This window comes from Suricata suricatta, chromosome 9 (genome assembly GCF_006229205.1).
Source record: "Suricata suricatta isolate VVHF042 chromosome 9, meerkat_22Aug2017_6uvM2_HiC, whole genome shotgun sequence".
Classification (NCBI taxonomy): domain Eukaryota; kingdom Metazoa; phylum Chordata; class Mammalia; order Carnivora; family Herpestidae; genus Suricata; species Suricata suricatta.
In genome coordinates, this window is record NC_043708.1 from 104,548,590 (window position 1) to 104,566,910 (window position 18,321).

Consider the following 18,321-nt stretch of genomic DNA (forward strand, 5'->3'; position numbering starts at 1 on the left):
CTGAATATAGATAGAATTATACAATATGCAAAACCCTAAGAGTTACAATAATGACACATCAAGATAGCACTATGTTGTCTTTCACATGTAGAATGGTTCCCCAAACTACAGAAATCAATAGTTTTTCAAAAATAAGTCACCTAAGCCATTTATCGTTCTGCCTCTTTAGTTCTTACGTTCATCTGCATAAAACAAACAGGAGACTTTAAGACAAATTCTAAATTCATTTAATTTCCAGACATGGTCTAGTGTTTAAACACTGACATCAAAGCAAAGAGCCAATTATCAGAGTGCATTTGATCTGAAGCCCTGTTGCCAGAATTGCTATAGTTTTCCTTACGCTGAAAAGGAAATCTGTGTCACATCTCAAAGATGCAATATTTAAACTCACTTTATCTATAGCAGCCTCACTTGAAACATGTGTTTGGCCTCACTAACCACAAGGAGGCATTGAAGCATCTCTTCAAAATGTGAAAAGCAATTTTACTTAAAAAAAAAAAGTTGCACCCACAGTTGCTGAATATCATATAAGCGGTTATACCTGCTTGTGAGTACACACGCCTTTTAAGTTCATGTTTTGAACCACTTATTTTTTTAACCCCTGAAATGCCAGCAGAAAGTGTTGCTGCCATTGTATCTTTCGTGAGAGATTTTTGGACAATAGTCATCCACACGCAATTCCCTCCTGTTCTGTTTCCAGTGGACGTGAAAGCAAACTGCAGGACTTTTTATTAGTACGGAAAAGTAACTGCATTAACCTATATGGCCCTTTAAAAACTCAAATTTCTTTTGACAGGGTGAGCAGAAGTATATTTCTTTAATATTCAGAATTACTTAAACAGATATTCTTGGCAGAAGAAGTGTCTCTGAAATCTGTGTGTCACATCTTCAAAATGCCCCCCAGAAAGCAGAAGTTAAAGGAGCAACATAGTTTTTTGTTTGTTTGTTTTAACCCTTAGCATAATTTCCTTCAATGTTGTTTTGAACCTTCATGTTAAATGTCAGAAATTTCCTCATGTTTCTCTGATCTTGATTGCCGGTGATTTTGCTGGTGTTGAAAAATATGCTGCTTAGCACTTCTGCCAGAATAATGCTTAATCCCATGAGAAGCAAGGACCTCATTCTTAGGAGTTAGATTGTTTCTGCGAGATGCTTCCGAGAAAATTCTTTCCTGGAAATGTGCACTGTGACACATGGAAATCCCAGTGTGCCATTTGCCATGCTGACTTGCTCTTTCTCCGTTGTGACACCGTTTGCCTTTTAGGATACTCCCAGCCTGTGCGACAGAGTATTGCCGACTTCAACACACAGCAGAACATGCAGCTGGGGAGGCTGTGTGACGTCTTAGGTACAGTAAATACTTGCACACAAATGACTCTTTGGAATGTTAATCAGAGGATGTTGATAGAAATGTTTCTTTTTTTGTCTCCCCTCCCCAAGAAGAAAGCGTGGATTTTTAATCTACTTTGCAAGGCAATTACATGTTTTGTTTTGAAGTACAGATTTATAGTGGAGTCAACTTGAATTAAAAATGACATTTTTAATTAATTTATTTGGGTAGTTTTTCTAGACTCTAAAGGATTCTTCTCCTATAGCCTCAAATCGTCATTTACCGAATCTGGCAGTGAATGAAGCCAACATTTTATATTTGTGTCAATATTGTCTATTCTATTATCTGGGGAATATGTGGAAAGTGGTATCAGAAATGAAAAGCATTATTTTCATTATAAGACTAAGAGGGATGAGATGATAGATTTTTTTAAAAAGAGGCTTTTGTTTAAATATATATCATCTAGTGATTAGAAAATGGGAAATGCCTCATGGAGGGGATTTTAAGAAATATAAAGCTCAAGTTGCAGATACATTTTTGTAAAAGTCAAGTTCTGATACTGGCTTGATCAGTTCTAAATCAGACCAACCTGAGCCAGGAGAGAATACAAGAGAGCCATGGCTTTGGTCAATGATATTCAAGGCTAGGGTTTAGGTGAGGCTTAAAGAATAAAGGTTGCCAAGGCTAAGCCCTAATACTGAGTTGGTTTTGGAGGTACTGGCCAAAAATTCAGGGCAAACAAAAACTAGGTTTTTATTAGTTACCAAATAAGAACTTCTGTGTTTTTGTTAAAATATAATTGCTCCGGCCCTTATTTAAGCAGAACAAGGAAGAATTTTAAATTATCAATGACCAACTTAGCTAGCTCCCTGGAATGGCACACTTTACATGATTCATATATATTTCAGCATCATTATTATTTTATAAATGCCATTTGGTAACAAAGATACATCAGTACTAGAAATTTACAGTGTCCTAAAATAATAATAGTGTAATTGCTTTAATCTATTATGTAGGCACTAATATTGTTTTTCAGTATTACAAAAAAAATTTTTTTTAATGACTTGAGATTGATTTGTTAGTGCTAAGCTATTTCAATGAAAAACCTGACTGGATGGGGACCACCAAAGTACGGCAGAGGGCAGACCTTGCTCTAATTTATTTGCATTAATTTTTTTTTCTTTAGCTTTTTATATACCCTTCTAGATATAGCACAAACCATCACCAAAGAATTTCTTTACAAAAGAGTCTCATTATCTGAGAGACTTGAAAGTGTTTGGTTTCTATTTGAAATAACTCAAAAATTTAGTCTGTGTCTACCTGCAATGGAAAATTTTGCTAATATGAACATTTCTGAGAGACTATGAACCAAATGCCTTTTTTTTTCTTGGTACACCCTCATCATGATCTAGCCATCTGATCTCAAAACCTCTTCAAGAGGAGCAATGAAAAGTTTAGAAGCAGTATTTAGAAGGTAGGAAAAGTACCTGCTTGTGAAATTTAAAAAAAAAAAACCTAGGAAGATTAGTAATTTTATGTAAGAATAAACGATTATCTTTTTTTATTCCATTAATTGCTAGCAAAGTGTGTTGAGTTTTTGCTTCTTCAAGGGAAACAAAGAGAATCTGATCATGTTGGTAAGACCTGTCATTCGGATATTGGTTGTGAAGTCAGGGTATCAGGTGGAGACCCCGATGGCTAGTATTTTCAATTCCTAGAGGAGTTAAGCAAGAGAGTGACTTTTATTGATTATTGACTAGCAACCAAAGCAATCTATGTCTTCATATTAATTGCTTTCCATGATTACCTGTCAATTAATTTTGAGCATTTGCAGATTCACAAACAAGCCATACTAATATCGGATATTAGTGTTAGTGATACGTATTTCTTTGCCAGAAATGCACAGGAAAGGTGAGATCAGCAATATGATTCGTTATCATTTGTAACCTAGAAATTTCTTCCCGAGAAAAATTTAGTTGTTTTCAGCTTTGGAATCTTTATTTTCACTGTTTGTTTTTTCTTTTAAAACAAAAATACTTTAAAAATATTGAATTGGTTTTTGAAACCTAATAGAGAACACATCCAGAAGCCACAGTGAGGTTAATTTAGATTGGTTTGTACAGATCTTCCCAGTGTAACTGGCTTTTTTTTTTTTTTTGCATTTTAGCATTTCTCTAAAGAAAAGATAAATAAAAGCACCACCAAAAAAATAGACATAATGATTTCTTCAGAAGGAGGGCTGTGAGGTACATTAGTTTAATAAGACACTAGTCCCTTGAAAACAAGATTTGGTATAAATGATTTGATCATTCAATAGCTGAATACAAGTTATTTACTGCCGCCTCAGTTAATTTATTCTGAGCTTTATGTGACAGTTGGATTTCAAGTGAAATAGGGATGACTTAAATATTTACATGTATGGAGAGCCTGCTCTGGGCTCAGCACCGGGCCAGGTCAAGGGACACTCCTTCTCCATGGGAAAGGATCCTCCCACAGGCCGTGGTATAAGATTTTCTCCTTCCCAAATCTTTCCATTCTCCCAGATCCCTTCAGTCAACCCACAAGCATGTACTGAGTGGCTTCTGTGTACTCCACATGGTACCGAGGCTTGGGGGAATATAGGAAAGACCATACATCTTGCCTTTAACGAGTTGGGAGAGACAAGATCAAGAGATCTGCAACAATAGGATGAAACCACAGAGGATACTCCATCATGTTAAATCTTGAGGCACTGAGTGAAGGAGCACAAGTGTGGAGGGCAGGGTGCGGAATCACCGCTGGCTCGCCCTAGTCAGAGTGGGCTGTGGGGCAGATTCCCACACATGGACTATTTGTTGATTACCAACCGTGTGCGAGATACGGAGCCAGGTGCTTTATATATATATATATATATATATATATTCTTTAATTTAATACTCTTCAAAACTCTATGCCCAGATGATTCTATTCTCCATTTTAGTGATGAAGAAGCCAACGCTTAGAAAGGGTAAATAGTGTGCCCGCCATTGCTAGGCAGCTGAGCTAGAATTTAATCCGTCTGTGTTCTATATACTCTGTCAAACTGGACAGAGGCATCTAAAAATCCCCTCGCAGCCCTACCTGACCAAGGAAACATTTTACAACGGTCCCTCCCCTGAACTTCCCTAAGCACCTGGGCTGGGAGCTGCGCCCACTGCTCCTTGCCATGTTTGATGACTGTTTGTGCACAGGAAATGGTTGCTCCTCATGGTCAGCCTCTTGGTTGCTTATTTCCCTCCAGGTGCCGCCAAGTGCTCTGCCCCTACTGCTCAGCAAGTTGTCTTATGAATGAATGAATGCCACCATTGGCTGCTGATTTCCTGTCCCTACTCCTTAAAATCTTAAACCCCTGCAGCCTGGATGGATAATCTCATCTATCCCATCTGAGTGGGATATTTCATTCGGATTTCTTTCTATGTACATAATAAGCACATCTTAAGAAGAAAAACAGTTAAATTAAGACAGTGTTTTCTTTAAACCAAGAATCACTAGATGTCCTGTTTAAGTACTATACTCCTCTTTGGGAATGGAGCAGGGAAAAGGTTGGTTTCCTGAAATAATCATTGCCATGGTCATAATCAAACCATTTATTTGGACAGAACGTTCCCTGAATTGGCCCTGCCAAGTCCAGGCAGAATAAGAAATTGCAACTTCATCAGCTTTCTAAAGTTAATAGCTCCGTTTTATAATTTACTGAAGTTAATGGGATAAATTTTTAAAGCGATATGCAATTCCCATTGATGTTAATGGTAGTTCTGGGGCTAAATCCCTATGTATTATTTGAAACCACACTTCCATGGTATCTCACAGCCCTCCTTCTGAAGGAATCATTGTGTCTATTTTTTTTTTTTTTGGTGGCAGTGTTATTTATCTTTTCTTTAGAAAAATGCTAAAAGGCAAAAAAAAAAAAAAGGGCAAAAAAAAAAAAAGAAAAGAAGAAAAAAAGCCCATTAAATTGCAAAGATCCATACAAAACCAATCTAAATTAACTTCAATGCAGCTTTTGGATATGCTCTTTATTTTAAACTCTGCGAATTCAATCCGATGCCAGAGTTCAGAATGTCATTTACCTTTACACCAGTAATTAACATTGTGCCTGTTTGTTTCTAGATGCCAATGTGAGCGTCATCTACATCTGCTCCCATTGGATGAATGACGAGTTACTGCTGTATTACAATAAAATCCTGAGTCTACAGGCAGCTGTCAAATGGGGAAACCTTGAGGACAGAAGTGACCTGCAGGACAGGTTCAAAATTATCACCCCTGAAGCTATAGACATCTTCCCTGTGAGTTTGTCTTCTAATTACTACGGCTTCAGGGATGCAGTAAAATTAAATTGGAAATTTTATAACTTGCAACGCTCTGGTACACATCAGTGAAATATTATTGCAAGTTTAACAGCTTTACTGATTAGACTACTAGTTGGACTGTAGGAAATAAATATCCCAGTTTAACTTCCAGACTTAGTTGAGCTACCCCTGCCCAGTTTCTCTACAGCTGAAACCTATTTGCAGTTATTGGTGGTACCATCAAGTAGGTGAATTTATAACATTTACAGCACCCTTTTCTTAATTTTGGTGCAGGACACCAAGGCAGAGAAAGGCTAGGCCAACCCAAGGTCACCGAGCTAGTTAGGGATAGAAGCTCGACCAGGGCCCCTGTTCTCTGATTTCCACACTGTTATTCCTTGTTACTCTCTGGACCTGTGTCCTAAAGGGAATGTGGCCTGATTTACCATATGACAGGGTTCAGAATGAACGAGGTTCAGATTTTGTAACTTGTACTGATTTTTAACGAATGGAATGAATTCTAAATGGAACTCCATCCCTACCCAAGAACTTTTGGGAAATTCATGAACCCACAAGGGCAGTGTTCTAGAATAATGCAGTCCAAGAGATGGCTTGAAATGAATTTCTCCACGTTTTAACAAGAATTTAAACTTCCCATGTTAAACAACCAACAGTTTTAATACCTATGGACTACACAATTCTGAGGAGACTTTTTTTTTGTATAACTAAGGGTCTGAATTTTCAGGTAAAGATATAGCTCTCTCCACTCACAAGTGAGATGCACTGAAGTCAATGCTCTATTTATTGGCAAAGAAAGTGATACCATGCTTTACTATTTATGTGTTGTTACTACCCACTAACCCTTCAGATGTACCATGATTTGACCTCCTCCTCCCCCCCAAAAGAAGCTTGCCATGGCTGAAGAGGGTTGCCATAACATTTCTGCTTTGCTAGAATACTCAGTGAATTTCATCAGGATTTACTTTCTTCCGCCAAGGCAAACACTTACATGTTCATAACTGGATACCTCAGCATTCTCCCCAAATCTCTTTGCCTAGTTCTGATTCATAGGCACCGCTTGGCTGTGGAAGAGAACAGCAAGGCAGGGGCAAGGTGAACAAGAGAAAACATATGGGAGGAATCATTGCCACTTACTTATACTCTTAGGAACCTCCCAATATCCTCCATCAGTGCAAGGATTGCTTGGTGCTTCCTAGCTATCCCCTGGACTCAATGTCAGGGTCACTATGAGCATTAGAAAGCAGGGAAGACAAAACTATCATTGGTGGGCAGCTCATTTCCTGATTTTATCGAGCCAGAAACTGGAGCTGATGCCTGGTAGCTGCTAAGGAGTTTCTGTACATCTGAAATGTCCACATACATGGAAGAGGCACGGACTAGGAAAGAGGCGCTAGTTTGGGAGAAGGAAAGTGAGTGCGTGACTAATATTTTTCGAATGTTTAGCACACATTTTCTCATTTGGTCCTCAGACCAATGCAACAAGATAGAAATGATCAATCTCTTCCTATGGATGAGGAAACTCAGGTCTCCTGTTCTTGTCCCAAGTTACTGGTGGGGTCAAAGTATGAACCAAAATGTGTCTGGCCCTAGTAACAGTATCAGGAGCCAGAATGATGGTTTGGCTCCCTTTACCTTTCTAGTTCTCTGTACTTTGTTTCTACAATCAGGTAATGGTTAGGGCATTTCAAAGACCTTTCTAGCTCTGTAATCCTGTTACCTGAGACATGTACGCTGTGGACCATACTTCAGCTTCTAAGCAAGAGATAGGCATTTGACACTAACCTATGCCTTGAGTCACATTCACAGTGTAGGTTTGCATCTTTGTGAGTAGAAAAAAAGTAAGGAATATTTTAAGTACTTAATACTTCTCATAGTTTACATTTAAATTATTTGAGTAATTAATCATTCATAGGCAATCAACTTTTTAAAGTACAAAAAAATCAAGCTCTCACTTTCAAATCAGTTCTTGCTCATGTTTAGTTACGGCTTTATTTCCTTTTAATGGGTTTGAGAGATTGTATCAGTGCTGATTTTCATTCAAATGGATGGCTTTGAGGAGACTTTTTAAAAGTGTGCCAAAAATCTGTTTGTATATCTCTCCAAGTTACTATTCGATGTTCTAAACTGTAATGGCAAAACATGCTGTTATAAAGTCATCATGTCTGTTTTTGAACATTTTGATGTTTACGAAGACATCCCCAGTAGTTACGAAGACTACTTTTCGTCTCAGGTCAAAAAAAAATTATGGTGATCAGTTAAATGTGGCTATAATGCTATGGAATTAGGAACATTTTAGATCTTTGTCATCTGTGATCATCTCCTGCCTAGATCTGATGATACTGATTTACTGTAAATGGTCATACGCAACCCGTGGTCAGTAATGTGTCCTGTGCCATCGCTCACTTGTGTTTAAATCTTTATTAAACACATATCGAATACAGTAGTGTGGTTCCGTCTTGCCTGAAGAGTAAGTCAGGCCCACAGATGACTGACTAAGAGTCAGGTCGAGTCCTTGCCAACAGAGATCAGCAAACCCAGTGGACACAGAGATCCAGCCTGGCTGGAAGTGGCTCGGTGCACTAACATTAGAGTCTATGGCTCTGTCTGCCACCCCCCATCACACCTCATAAACTCACCAGACCTTCACTACACAATCTGTAGAATGGGAGAAGTTATGGCAGCTGGAGCACAGAACTATGCGAATACCCAGGTTTCAATCTTGCCTCTGCTGTTTACTAGCCGTGTGGCTTTGGACAGATCACTTGAGCCTCGGTTTCCTCATCTCTAAAAGAAGGGCTGTTAATTGGTACAGTGTTCTATGGATCAAACAAGAAATAATTTCAAAAAGCTTTGACCATGAGGCCTTTACATCAAGAGTCCTGCTACCTTGAAACATTCTTTTAGGTCCCCGGTAAAGCCCACCATGTATGTTATGACTCATGTCCCCAGTTCTCCCAGACATTTAATGTTTTTACATTTCCTCATTGGAATACTTTGTGGAGAAAGGAAAGGGGTGAGATAAACAAGGAGGAAAGACAGTGATCAACGAGAGGAGAAACACGAACTCAAGAGGTGGTACCAGCCATTGTCCAGGGGAACACTGGGCTTCCTAGAATTGCATTCTTTGAAATAGATGTTGACAATGGATTTAGAGGCAACTGGGTGGCTCAGTTGGTTAAAGAGTCAGACTCTTGATTTCAGCTCAGGTCACAATCTTGAGCTTCATGAGTTGGAGTCCCTAGCAGGGTTCTATTCTGACAGCTCAGAGCCTGCTTGGGATTCTCTCTCTCCACCCCTCTCTCTGCCCCTCCCTCAGTGCCTCACTCACACACATGCATACTCTCTCTTTCTCTCTCAAAATAAACTTAAAAGAAAATGGATTTAAATTATGGTAGAAAAAGCATATTGCATAGATCTAAGGGTTAGAATAGAAGAACACTTGCTTTGCAAGAAGAGCCCGATAGTGTAAATCATATAAATCCTCTTCTCAGAGGACCTCTGGTTTTTTGGTCTTTTTTTTTCTAATTGGGGGGAAAAACATACATAACATTACTTTTACCATTTTTAATGGTAAAATGTTTATTTATTTTTGAGAGTGAGAGCACAAGTCGGGAAAAGGCAGAGAGAGAGAGAGGGAAACAGAAGACCTGAAGTGGGCTCCATGCTGACAGCAGAGAGTCCAATGCAGGACTTGAACTTGCAAACTGTGAGATCATGACCTAAACCAAAGCTGGACACTTAACCGACTGAGCCACCCAGGTGCCCCTAAAATTTACCATTTTAATCATGTTAGGTGTGCAGTTCAGTGGCTTTAAGTACATACTCACTGTTGTGCAACCATTGCATTATCCATTTGCAAAACCTTTTCAACATCTCAAGCAGAAACTCTGTACCCACTAAGTAGTGAGCCCAGAAGAGCTCTGGTTTTAAAGGGAAAGTTAGGGTCACCTAGGTGGCTCAGTCTGTTAATCATCTAACTCTTGATTTTGGCTCAGGTCATGGTCTCATAGTCATGGGATCGAGCACATCAGACTCTGCACTAATCATGGAGTCTGCTTGGGACTCTCTCTCCCTCTCTTACCCTCTCCCACACTTGCTCTCTCTCTCTCAAAATAAATAAATAGGGGCACCTGGGTGGCTCAGTTGGTTGGGCGTCTGACTTTGGCTCAGGTCATGATCCTTGTGGTTCGTGGGTTCAGGCCCCACATCAGGCTCTGTACAGATGGTATAGAACCTGGAACCTGCTTCAGATTATGTCTTCCTCTCTCTCTACCCTCCCCTGACCACTCTGTCTCTCTCTCAAAAATAAATAAACGTTAAGAAATTTAAAAAATAATAGACATTAAGAAAAATAATAAAGGAAAAGTTATTTGAGAGCTGAAAAGATCCTGGAGACTTCAGGTCAATGCATCATTTGAATACAGGGACTGAGGCTCAGAAAGGTTGAGTTTTCTAAATCACCTTGCAAGTTACAAATTCAAATGGACTGAAACCCAGGAGCTCTCCCCACTCTCTCTCCCATAGTCATCAGTTAAACTTTTTTTTTAATTTTTTTTATGATTTATTTGTTAACTTAAAAAAAATTTTTTAATGATTTATTTATTTTTGAGAGACAGAGAGAGATAGTGTGAGCAGGGGAGGGTCAGAGAGAGAGGAAGACACAGAATCTGAAGACAGGCTCCAGGCTCTGAGCTATCTCTCAGCACAGAGCCCGACGTGGGGCTTGAACCCCTGAACCATGAGATCATGACCTGAGCCAAAGTCAGACGCTTAACCGACTGAGCCACCCAGACGCTCCATCAGTTACACATTCTAAACAGTTTGCAAACCGGTGCCACTAACATTTCCAGAGACGTTTGCATTTCCTTAGCAGTTTTTCATATTTTTACGCCATGTTGAGTAGATAGCTTGGATGAGAATTGGAGAAGTAGGTGCGAGTCTACAAAATTCCTTAACTCCCTTAAGATGCTGGTACCTTGTATCATATAATTTGTGTGGCATTTTAAGGACTTTATTTTAATGACTACCATTTCATAATAATAATTACTACCATTTACTGGATATCAACTCAATACCATGTATTATAACAAATGTTTTACATTCATGATCTTATTTTTATCCTTAGAAAAACCCAGCAGATGGGGATTTTTATTTCCACTTAACAGATGGAGAAACTTAGGCAGAGGGAGTGTAAGTCACTTGCCCAAGTTCAGGGAGCTGGTGATAGAGCTAGATTCATAGCCAGAACTCCTAAGCCCCCAGCATTTTCTCACATGCCATGATGCCCTCCTCTGTAGAAGTGAACGCAATCTGGGATTCTCAAATTCTATCCTTAGCTAAGGTCTTTCCCCTGTCCATCCTCACCTGATAAAATCCTACTCCTCCTTCAAAATTCACCTCAACCCTAACCTCTTACATAATAATAACACTAGCTAACATTCACTAAGTGCTAATTATGTCCAAGGCACTATTCTAAGTGCTTTACATGCATTATGTCATTGAATCCTCACAGCATCCCTAGGAGATGGGTACTATTATTATACTTATTTTTACAGATGAGGAAACCGAAGTCCATGGAGAATGAATAATTTGCCTTCTCAGCTGTCCCCACCAGCACGTGACCTCTGCTCCCTCCTCCATGCCTCACAGCCTTCTGTAACCCTTTATGGCTCTTCTCCACCTTGTATTAGCTCTCCACTGACTGTGCTCATTTCTGTCCCTGATCCTTGAACGCAGAGACATGCTTGTACTAGTTTTGGTACGTCCTCGACCCCTTTTAGATATGCCAAAATTATTTACAAAATTGAATAAGCAGCCACAGGTATTGCTGAGCTGGGTCTAAATAGTCAAAACTAAAATAAAGAGAGTTTTCCATTACAAGATAAAATTTAAGTCTTGCTGAGATTTTCACATATCTTCTATCCATGAATCCTCTCCAGAGTGTTGGCTAAGAACCATGATAACATTATAAAAGTACGTATTTTCCTACAACAGCCTTGGTGGTGGAACTTTGGAAAGAGACTATTGAGTGCCCTTTTCCTACCGAGTCCTTTAAAGAGTTGCCAGATCAGAAGTCCTGTATAGTGAAGCAAACACACTGTAAGGCTTTTCTCTTCACTTTTTGTATTGATTTTCCAGACGCTTTAGTGTTAAACCATGCCAGAAGTGTTGCAGAGATGAATCACTATTATCCAAAGGCCGCCAGCCTCTTTTCCTTCTGACAGAAGGATAATTCCACGTGGATCAAATAAATACAGATGTGTAGTAATTAGTTCTATTCCCAGTGAGCCTATTTCCAACACACTAAAGATGTGAGCGATTATAGAGCCTCACCCCAACAGCTTTTATCAATTTAAACTGCTAAACAACAGGATAGGTCATAACCCAGCCTGCTATTAATAATGCATTTATTGTGTGCAACATTATAAATGAAGCATATGGACTAGAAAGAGAACACCTTTTAACAAGAGTGATATGGTCTCCCCCTTTCCCTCCCCAGAAGCATCATATGTGCCTGGCCACTTACCTGATGTACAGTCCCAAGGCGATCAAAAGAATAAAAAATCTCATCCGAGGAAAAGAGGCCTACATTGTCAGCGGCTTCCTCCACAGAGATGACTTGGCCGTGGCGGATATGTTAGGCACCCCCGTGCTGGGTCCAGAGCCTGAACTGGCTCATCTTTACAGCAGCAAATCTGGAAGTAAACTGGTCTTTGACAGCGCCAATGTGCCAGTCCCTCCTGGAGTGTGTGGCATCTACCGTCACCAGCAGGTATGTCGGGTGGAAGAGTGAGGCTCTGTTCAAATACTCTGTGCCTTCTTGACCTTGTGGGAACTTCAGGTCTTCTGGAGACAGCCCTAGCCAAAGAAGAATATGTGGAATTGTGGAATACTTAAGTTATTTGATGGGCTCTGCTTTAGGCCTTCCTGTTTCAAAATATCTTTCTATTGGCCTTGCAGAAATTACTGGAATTGTCAAGATATTGACTCGTTTGGAAGAAGCTGTTGAAGGCCCTGTCAATGTATGAAGCTGCTATCAGTATTTATTCCCCTAACATGGATTAGTTAGTTCATCATCACATTGGCTAGCCCGTCATTCAGCAGGACCCTAAGAAACGTGAGAGTCAGTTTTGGTGAAAAAGAGCAGGTTTGGTAAGCCCCGGCGAGTGAGCCCTCTGCTGAGTCAGGCTGTAGAGGGCCTGTGGCAGAGGGCTGCAGACATCCCGGGCTCTGTAAAACACTCCTTAACTCCACAGGAAGGGGCCATCCAGGGAGTAGGAGGAAAATCCCAGGTAAAGAACATGAAATGGGTCCAGAAAGAAAACCATTTGCTTCTGTGTTTTTGCTTTGGACCAGGGCTTTGGCTATGCATTCCTCCAGCAGACAGAACCCTGACTCTTTGGAGAACTCTAATATCAGTCACCAGAAATGACCTTTAAGTTAGCTCTGTCAGGTATTCTTCCATTTAACTGCTATCTTTTTTAACAACAAGGAAAATAAATAGACAAATGGCTGTTAACATTTCCCACCCTGTTTCCATACATCTCTTGACCATTCCCCCCAGCTAGTCACAACTAGCCCAGGCGCCCACTTCTTGGGAAACTAAAGAACTATGCACAATGAAGCAGTTTGTGAGGAACAGTATTTAGGGATTCCCCCCTCTTCCCTCAGTCACTTGATCATGACATTCTGTATGTCATTGCCACTGAGCCCCAAAGTCAAGCCTTTTAACAAATCATACTTCTTAGAGATTAGTTTGAAGGTAGTGTTTGCTTATTAAATTGCCCTAAAATGTTTCAGTCTTGCTAGAGTGTTCTTGGGCCATAAGTGGACTCAGGGAGGAAGTTGTTCCTAAAGACAGCCAAGTTTGAATAAGAGTGAGAGAGAGGCTCCCCTTGAACTGGTGTGTCCCTTTCCCTGTCATTAGTCTCACCCAAATTTGAAGGTAACAAAGTGGATTGCTTGACTCTGCTTCCTGGTAGAATACTCCACTGAGAGACTCGATACAAGTGAAATGCACTTAAAGACTATAATTATCACGTGTACACTACATTAGACAGTCTTCAAAGCTTTAAAATGTATGTGCAGTACTTATGTTAAGTCTTGCTTTCATTTCCACTGATGAGAAGAACTCAGGCTATCTTGGCTAGGAAATACTTTAGAACTTTACATGTTAATTGTGAAATGCAGTAAAACTTCCCTCTCATGCTGGCTTTCAGAAGCAGGATTAAAATATTGGATTTGAGGGGCATCTGGGTGGCTCAGTCAGTTAAGCGTCCAACTTTCGCTCGGGTCATGATCTCACGGTTCATGGGTTTGAGCCCTATGTTGGGCTCTGTGCTGACAGATAGCTCACAGCCTGAAGCCTGTCTTCAGATTCTGTGTCTCCCTCTCTCTCTGACCCTCCCCTGCTTACCCTGTCTCTCCCTCTCTCTCATAAATAAATAAAAATATTTAAAAATTTTTTTAAAAATTGGACTTGAGAGATGTGTCATTTAACCTATGGCATGTGCAAATTGTGTCACAATAAACCAAGTTATCACTCACTTCTACTCCACTTGTTTGAAAACATATGTCTGAGGTCATCAAGAATTAAAGTGCTCCACTGAGATTTTTCCAGATAGTGGCTGCCCTACCTAATCTATCTGTGTCAGTGATTTGAATTTGCAGATAGTGATGAATCAGTAATACTGACTTTTTACCAATGTACATCATAAACTTAAAGGCAGTGAGAGAAAGCTGTGATTATTTTAATTTAGGTGAATAAATATTCCCAACTATCAGCTGGATTTTAGCAATAGACATTTTTCTGCTTCTGCTCTACCCCAGTATAAAATGAATGGCAATTAAGAAATATATTACCTCTTTTGAAGAGATAGGCTCAAATTGAAAATTGATAAATGTTTGGAAATAGCATAAAGTCATTTGGTTTATGATAAAGTAATTTATCTGTTTATTTTTTAAATCTAGCACAAGCACAGTGAGCATTTCCTGTTTTGATCCATAAAGTAACCATGCAAGTTCTCTTTCTGACACATGCTCCATATAAAATATTAACAGCTTTGGTTAAATAATCAAAAATGGCAATGGTATTTTAAAGCACTGTTCAATTTTCACTTACAGATAGCACATAATTCTTTCAAGTAGTGCAGTCTTTACAATACTATTGATCCTTTTCATTACTGTGAAGGATCCATCAACAGACACCCATTTATAGGATTCTCAGAAGCAACAAATAATAGGATTTGGAAGAAACAGATAATAATTCTGTTAGTAGTTGAAACCTCCAAATATACAATGTATCCAAACACACAGTGGAAAAGGCTATGCAGGCTGGCACACTAAAAAACCCTGAACAGCTTTCCTTACACCAGCAAAAGAATTTCATCAGATATTAACAGCCAAAGACCATTTCTACTTCTGCCAAGTGTGATCATGATGCAGCGAAGTATGATTGAATATAGACTCTATCTTCTCAGCACAACACTGGAGAAAGAAGAAGTGTCACTTTGGAAGGCACATTACAAACCTTCTAGGCTATGCTCGTAGCCATATGGTATGCAGACGAGAGTACTTGTCATTTGAACACCAAATCATCTACAGACACTACTTGATAATTAGGGAGCTACGACAATTCCATTTCCACCCTAATTGAATACCCCATGGTTGCACGGAGCTTCCGGGGATCCCAAGTATGCCCATTTTGAGATCACTTCCATACTGCTGTGGAGTGTAACATCCCCAGGAAGACACAACGCAGGAGAACAGATTGTGTCTTCAATCAAAATAATTTTAATATTCTAGCTCCAGACTTTAGCAGAACTATGATCTTGAGCCCTTTCATGCTCTTTAGTTAAAAAACCAAAATTCAAAAGTCCATTTGGTGAGCAAAATCTTATCCAAAGGGAAGAGAATAAGAGTGTTGCAGAGACCTCCCTACTCACGGAAGATCACAGTCAAGACAGCTCAGGAGAGAGAATGCTTAGTACAGTTTTGTTTCTTTCTGAGAAATACAGACCAGAACATCTGATGGGAAGACCAGACAAAAAGTCATTTGGTAATCTAATGGGTTATTTTTCTCCAAGGCTCTACTTTTACAGTATTACTTATAATCAGGCAATCTGGGCTATAGACTTTTGTCTGATTCAAATTTATTCCAAATGGCTTATTGACTGCAAGGAAAATTGCTTCTCCTGCTCCTCTTCTGACTTCTTTCTCCGCCGTGCCCCCCTCCTCCACCTCTCTGCAGGCTGATATAGGCAGCATGACAGAAAGGGAAAGAGCTTAGGTGCTGGGCTCAGAGCATCCCAGGTGGAGTCCCTGTTCTGCCACTTAATGCCGTGTGATCGTGGGCAAGTTATTTAAATTAACTGAATCTCAGTTATTCATATATAAAATGGAAACTAATCATGGTGCCTGCTTCATTTTTGAGTAGTATATGAGAAAAGTCATGTAAAGAACTTGGCCAAAGGCCTAACTCCTCCCGCGAGTTCAGTAATGTTAATATTACTGATATTAATATTATTACTGATATTACTAATGTTAATATTACTGTCATTGCGATATTAAAACTTGAACTTCTATCCCTTCCATTTCCATGGGATTGAGCCCTGTTCTCGAGAAGTACTGTCTCAAACAGAGCGTAGTCGCTTTATGAATGTTTTATCTCCATTACCTGTCTTCTTCATAGAATACATATGGCGTACTTGGTCAGCTGACCATCAAAACAAATGTATTTCATGTATGTTGATGAGGGAAAAAATTAAATGTTTGTAGGTTATAATATTTAAAAACTCAGCAAAGCTCCAATCAGTTAAAGTTTTCAAGACTATAAATCTTTATGGTCTCAAAACTATAAAAAAATCATTTGAACAATCAATAAGTAAACACATCATGCTCTAAAAAAGAAACAAAACAATACCAAGATTCAGTTACAGATATCAGCGATCCTTTCTTTGGCCTTCCAAAGCCAGCAAAATGATAATTTCAGGATTTCTCATAACTAAGACTATATTTAAACAGGCCTTTTGTCCCCCTGGTTAGTGGTTACTTCACATCATAGGCATATCACTTAAAACTTCTAAGCGGTCTTAATAATTAGAAGATAACCAAACGAACAGGCCATCTGAAGACACAAATAAGTTAACACAATAAGAAGGAATCTAGGAAGCTCGTGATATTAAATGTTGCTGTGTCTTGGGCCCCACAGATGATAGAACAGCTGAGTCAGCTGGTCTTAGATCACCTGGAAATCCAACGCTGGCTCTTTAAAATGGACCATGAGTTTGGAGGAAATGGGACTGCGTTTTGTGACATTCCTTCCCACCTAAAGCACTACAAGTCGTTCCTAAAGGAGAGCAGCAGATATGGCCATGAAGACTGGAGCAAGAAGTGGGCACAAGTGAGTGTTCAATGTTGACATAAACCCACAGTGTCTTTGAACAGTTAGGCGATGAAGCAAAAGGCTCAGAGGGGAGATGAAAGCACTTTCTTCTAGACTCAGCTGGGTCACCTACCGGCAGTAAGACCCTAGGCGAGTCCTTTTGACTTTCTTGGGCCTTACACCTTATATATAAAGTGACTAGGGTTGATCAAGTTATTTTAATAATTTTTTTAATATATTAAGAAAGTTTTTTTTAATTTAAGTGGAGTTAATACACATGTTACATTAGTTTCAGTTGTGCAGCACTCAACAACTGTATATGTTATGTGGTGCTCACCACAAGTGTAGCTGCCATCTGTCACCATGCAATGCTATGACAATACCATCGGCCATATTCCCTATGCTGTCACTTTCATCCCTGTGCCTTATTCATTCCATATAACTGAAAGGCTATATGATTAGGTTATTACAAATGTCCCTTCTTTGGGCCCTCAGTCACATCTTCAAGTTGATTATGATAATCAGGGAGTAATTTTTTTTTTACCATATTCAAATAACATTACAAATCCCATCATTTGGTCTAAGTGGGTCTTGATCATATGCTTCTAACAACTGTTGTTATTAAGCTGGCTGCATATTTTATTATGAGAGAGAAATTCTATTAGTGAATGGCTGTCACCTGGAAGCTCACGTAGAAAAGCATTCTGTCAGCAGTCATATGGTTCTGAAGACAATTCAAGGAAAATTTATGTAACTGCTGGTCCCTATGAGATGTTGAGAGAATACTACATTCCAGCCAGAAAGCCTCCCAGCCAAAGCTAAATACTAGATAAGAAGCCTTAGCGTGTGAGTGGACATGTAGAGATTTTTCCACGTCTACTGGTGGAAGGATGAATTGTGCAACTTCCAAGTCTGTTCCAAACTTACTTAATAATTAAAGTAATTTTAATGGCTCAATATGTAAATTCAACCCACCATTCTTTAAAAAAAATTATTTTTAATGTTTATTTATTTTTGAGAGAGAGCACAAGTGGGGGAGAGGGGCAGAATCCGAAGCAGGCTCCAGGCTCTGAGCTGTCGGCACAGAGGCCGATGCGGGGCTCAGACTGAGCCAATTGAGCCACCTAGGGACCTCTTCAACCCACCATTCCAAAACCTGCCTCACCTTGCATCCAGGGGCCTAGACTTGCCTGGTTTCTCTCTCTCTCTCTCTCTCTCTAAGATTTATTTATTTTTTAGAGAGAGTGCAAGATGGGAAGGGGCAGAGGGAGATGGTGGGG

The 18,321-nt window shown here is 39.6% G+C and overlaps 2 protein-coding genes across 3 annotated transcripts in view; one reads left to right on the plus strand and one right to left on the minus strand.

The window, feature by feature from the left end:
* AAGAB (alpha and gamma adaptin binding protein) overlaps nt 1–18,321 on the minus strand; it is a 272,788-nt gene that overhangs the window by 167,948 nt on the left and 86,519 nt on the right. The window contains exon 2 of the mRNA XM_029950226.1: nt 12,185–12,516. The gene's annotated coding sequence lies outside the window, so the exon portion shown is untranslated. The remainder of the gene's footprint in view (nt 1–12,184; nt 12,517–18,321) is intronic.
* IQCH (IQ motif containing H) overlaps nt 1–18,321 on the plus strand; it is a 205,999-nt gene that overhangs the window by 116,539 nt on the left and 71,139 nt on the right. For both annotated transcript variants that reach the window (XM_029950214.1, XM_029950215.1), the window contains exons 12-15: nt 1,265–1,348; nt 5,459–5,634; nt 12,158–12,430; nt 16,868–17,059. In XM_029950214.1, the coding sequence (XP_029806074.1) occupies nt 1,265–1,348; nt 5,459–5,634; nt 12,158–12,430; nt 16,868–17,059 (725 nt within the window). The remainder of the gene's footprint in view (nt 1–1,264; nt 1,349–5,458; nt 5,635–12,157; nt 12,431–16,867; nt 17,060–18,321) is intronic.